The sequence below is a fragment of the Lactuca saligna genome, chromosome 9, assembly GCF_052625555.1.
Source record: "Lactuca saligna cultivar CGN05327 chromosome 9, ASM5262555v1, whole genome shotgun sequence".
NCBI lineage: Eukaryota > Viridiplantae > Streptophyta > Magnoliopsida > Asterales > Asteraceae > Lactuca > Lactuca saligna.
This window is the reverse complement of record NC_136425.1, coordinates 13,637,689-13,641,115: the sequence shown is the minus strand read 5'-3', so window position 1 is coordinate 13,641,115 and position 3,427 is coordinate 13,637,689. Positions and strand designations below refer to the sequence as shown.

The window sequence follows — 3,427 nt, the reverse complement described above, 5'->3', positions numbered from 1 at the left end:
TTGTGAACAAACCGCACATTATTTACCATTCGGAGAATGTGTGGACAATGCCAATGAAAATACTTTAATTTTTTATGCATTTTGTTTCTTTCATAAAGTTTAATCAATAAAGAAAATTATTATATTTCGTAGAAACCAACTTTTAATGTCCATCTTTTATCAGTAATATAGTCAAACGAAAACAAAGTGTATCTGGTTTTTGGATGAGAATAAATAGGAAATAAGTAATATATTATATATGAAGTTAGCAAATCTTATAATTAATGAAGACCTCAAAATCAAATTGGCCCATTAGCTCAGTTGGTTAGAGCGTCGTGCTAATAACGCGAAGGTCGCAGGTTCGAAACCTGCATGGGCCACTTTTTTTTTTTTTTTTTTTTTTTTGTTTCAAGTTTTTGAAATATAATATAAATAAACCATTCGGAAACATCCGCCAAATTCATCGTTAAAATGTGTGACAGTGAAGTCGTCTCCCAGCAAATTTCTCTCTTTCGCTCCCTGATACAAACCAGAAGGTAATTTCCCTCTACAAACCCTTGAAATTGCTCGGAATAACACTTTTTTTAATTACATAATCACACGATTTCGGATCAAAATCCATTGAGTTGGTCAGATTTGACGACGGAACTCTACGCATTCTGGAGTCGGTTTTGATCAGCAGAGACGTGAAGTTGATGCTAGATGTTCGGCGGAGCCTGAGAGACTTCATGAGACATGAATCTCTATGTGCTCTTAGCGAATTTAAGGAGAAATCTGTTGATCACAAGCTTCTGATCATAGAATTTTTCGTTCACGCTTTTGCATTTATCGGCGATCTAGAGGCAGGTCCTTAAAATATCATGTCCTTTCGTTGATTTCATATGTTTTTCGTAGATTTTCTCAAGTTCACTTGTGTGCATTGGTACATTTTGGTAGATAGGGTTTTGCAAGGGAGGTATTAGTATATTGTAATGATGTGTGCCTGTTTGTATGTAACTATGTGATCACATTGGATTTTCACAAAATATGACTAATTATTAATTTGATGGAAATCGCATGTTTGATATTCGTTGATGATCTTAAATTGTTGGTGGATCAGATTGGCATTTAATTCGTGGTACTAAGCTTTGACGAGATGAAGAGAAAAAAAAATGATCTGGAAGTTAGGAACAGTGAGTGAACTGATCACTAGGTTAAAGCATCATATGTTAGGCATCATGATATTTCATTGGCCTTATTAAACATAAGATAGGAACTACTACAAGATCAATTTGTATGTTAAATGAGATTAAGTCTAGATCAATTTGATATTTCATTGGCATTCATACTGCACTTGCATTCTATACATTGAATATATACACATGGCAGCTTTTGATTTTGTTATGTATTTCTGCTTAATATATGTGTCAACTTGATTATTTACAGAGTTGCTTGTCTCTGAGATATGAGGCACTGATTCTACGAGAACTGAAGTCAGCTACAGATAATCAGCTACATGTTTCATATGGTGAATGGTTCACTTTTGCTGAGCATGCCTTTGAGAACCGGTTTTATGCCATTGCTAGAAAGGTGTCAGGTTCTTCCATTTACTGATTTTTCTGAGCATAGCTTAAGACAAAATGGAACTTCTAAAACATAGATTTAAATTAACATATATAAATGGAACTTGTCAATAGTGAAATCTTTCTTTTCATACATAGTTCCTGTTTGGAACAGATGATAATTTAAATTTTATTTCATTCCGTAGGCATGTGAGAAAGCACTTGCTTGCTTTCAAACAAATGATGTGCTTAAACCAAAAGAGACAGATGCATTATCTGACATTGAAGCAATTAGAAAAGTCAATCGATTGAAGGACCTTGCTATGATCAGAGCTGCTTCACAATCTGGTATGCCTTATTTTCTCCTTATTACATTTAGTTGTATTTAAGTGGATATCATGGTTGAAATATTTACTAGGGAGATTATATTTGATGCTAATGTCTGATCAATATAATCTGTTCTGTGAGAAATCAGTTCAGGCACAAGGAGTAGAGTACTTGAAAAAGAAAACAGCTGAATGTGACAACATTTCCATGCCTGTAATAAAAAAAAAGCAACATTCAGCCAGCATTCTGTTCAGGAATGGAATTAAGAAGCATAACACACGAAAACTGCAACAACTTCGAAGACTATAGCAGATTATCATCAGACTACATGACATGACACTAAGGTCCACGTGCTTCCCCTTTTACCTTGTTAATATAGCATATATGATATATGGCATTGCATTGGTGGGCCTAAGTATCTTGTCCTTTTTCTTATTACTAATGATAAGATGTCTGCGATTAGATGGGCCTAAGTATCTTTGGCCCAACTTTAAATAAATTGCCTGAGCAGGTACTTATTATGGGCTCAGATAATAAAAATTAATTTTCTCAGTTATTTATAAATTAGTTCAGTCTATGTGATTAATAACATTAATTTATTGGATTTTGTTTCTTTGAGTATGACCTTTGGAGAGAATTAACAATAGCGATTTCCACTACTTTACCAACACTTCGGTTTTACCTTTGTTCCTTTGGAGAGAATTGACTATGACTACCTTTGCATTTTTGAAGTAGTCCATGTTCCATCCTCATACCAATATGCAGAATAAACAAAAGTGAGTAAATATGTAATTAATGACTACAATAAAAAAGTTTAAAAGAGTTAATATGCAGCAACATAATAATAGTATGGTCCATTGGCCATGGAATCACATGCCTATTGCTTCTGCCACTTCTGTCGACTATTATTACAGTATTATTATTAATATTATTATTTACATCCCTTCAGAAATGGTTTAGACGACACTTTGCAGTTTTGGAACTTTTTGAATAGAAGCCTGGGCTCTTCTGCATTGGAAATTCCAACCTCCTTCTGTTCCGGCAATTAGAATTCAGGGCAGTCTTAATGCTGAAGATTTTTTTTTAGCAATTATTTTTGTTCTTTTTTTCCCCAAAACATTTTTTTAATATGATTCTATCAGGATGTGACATTATTAAACGAATTTACAACTAACAGAATTAAATTTGCAGATTCAACCTGTATATATATATATACAATAAAATACAATTTTTTTATTTTTATTTTTTTATCAACATAGTTGATGGTATATAACTATATATTATTAGATATAGTTAAGATTTATGTTGATCTTAGAAGTTAGTTATTATAATTTCGATGGGAAGGTGGGAGAGTATGTCTTGTGCTCATGCTGGTCACTTTCACATACCCCACAACCACAAATTGTCAAAGATTGCCTTCTTGTCTCCATTTGTGTTGCTGAATATAAAAATAGAAAACCCACACACATCCCCACTACCGAATCTTCCAAATCATCAAATTTGCATTCAATGTTTACATTGGAGCTCTCACGTTTTATATTTCTTCAAGACGGGGAAAGATGTCTGTTTTTCTTCATTTT

At 33.3% G+C, this 3,427-nt stretch overlaps 1 protein-coding gene and 1 non-coding gene across 2 annotated transcripts; both read left to right on the top strand.

Moving 5' to 3' along the window:
- The first annotated feature begins 285 nt into the window (after positions 1-285).
- TRNAI-AAU (transfer RNA isoleucine (anticodon AAU)) lies at positions 286-359 on the top strand. The gene has a single exon. It is a non-coding gene; the product is annotated as a tRNA-Ile (tRNA).
- Positions 360-450: 91 nt separating this feature from the next.
- On the top strand, positions 451-2,950 carry LOC145018155 (protein DOUBLE-STRAND BREAK FORMATION). The gene is made up of 6 exons (XM_078976061.1): positions 451-515; positions 614-821; positions 1,405-1,548; positions 1,727-1,868; positions 1,996-2,191; positions 2,797-2,950. Exons 1-5 carry the CDS (start codon positions 451-453, stop codon positions 2,154-2,156), a joined length of 720 nt encoding a protein of 239 aa, XP_078832187.1. The 3' UTR covers positions 2,157-2,191; positions 2,797-2,950.
- The last annotated feature ends 477 nt before the right edge of the window (positions 2,951-3,427 follow it).

Coding starts and splice junctions, on each gene's coding strand:
- LOC145018155 (XM_078976061.1), top strand. CDS start 451: ATGTGTGACAGTGAAGTCGTCTCCCAGCAAATTTCTCTCTTTCGCTCC. Junction 822..1,404: donor CATTTATCGGCGATCTAGAG/GCAGGTCCTTAA, acceptor GATTATTTACAG/AGTTGCTTGTCTCTGAGATA. Junction 1,869..1,995: donor CAGAGCTGCTTCACAATCTG/GTATGCCTTATT, acceptor GTGAGAAATCAG/TTCAGGCACAAGGAGTAGAG.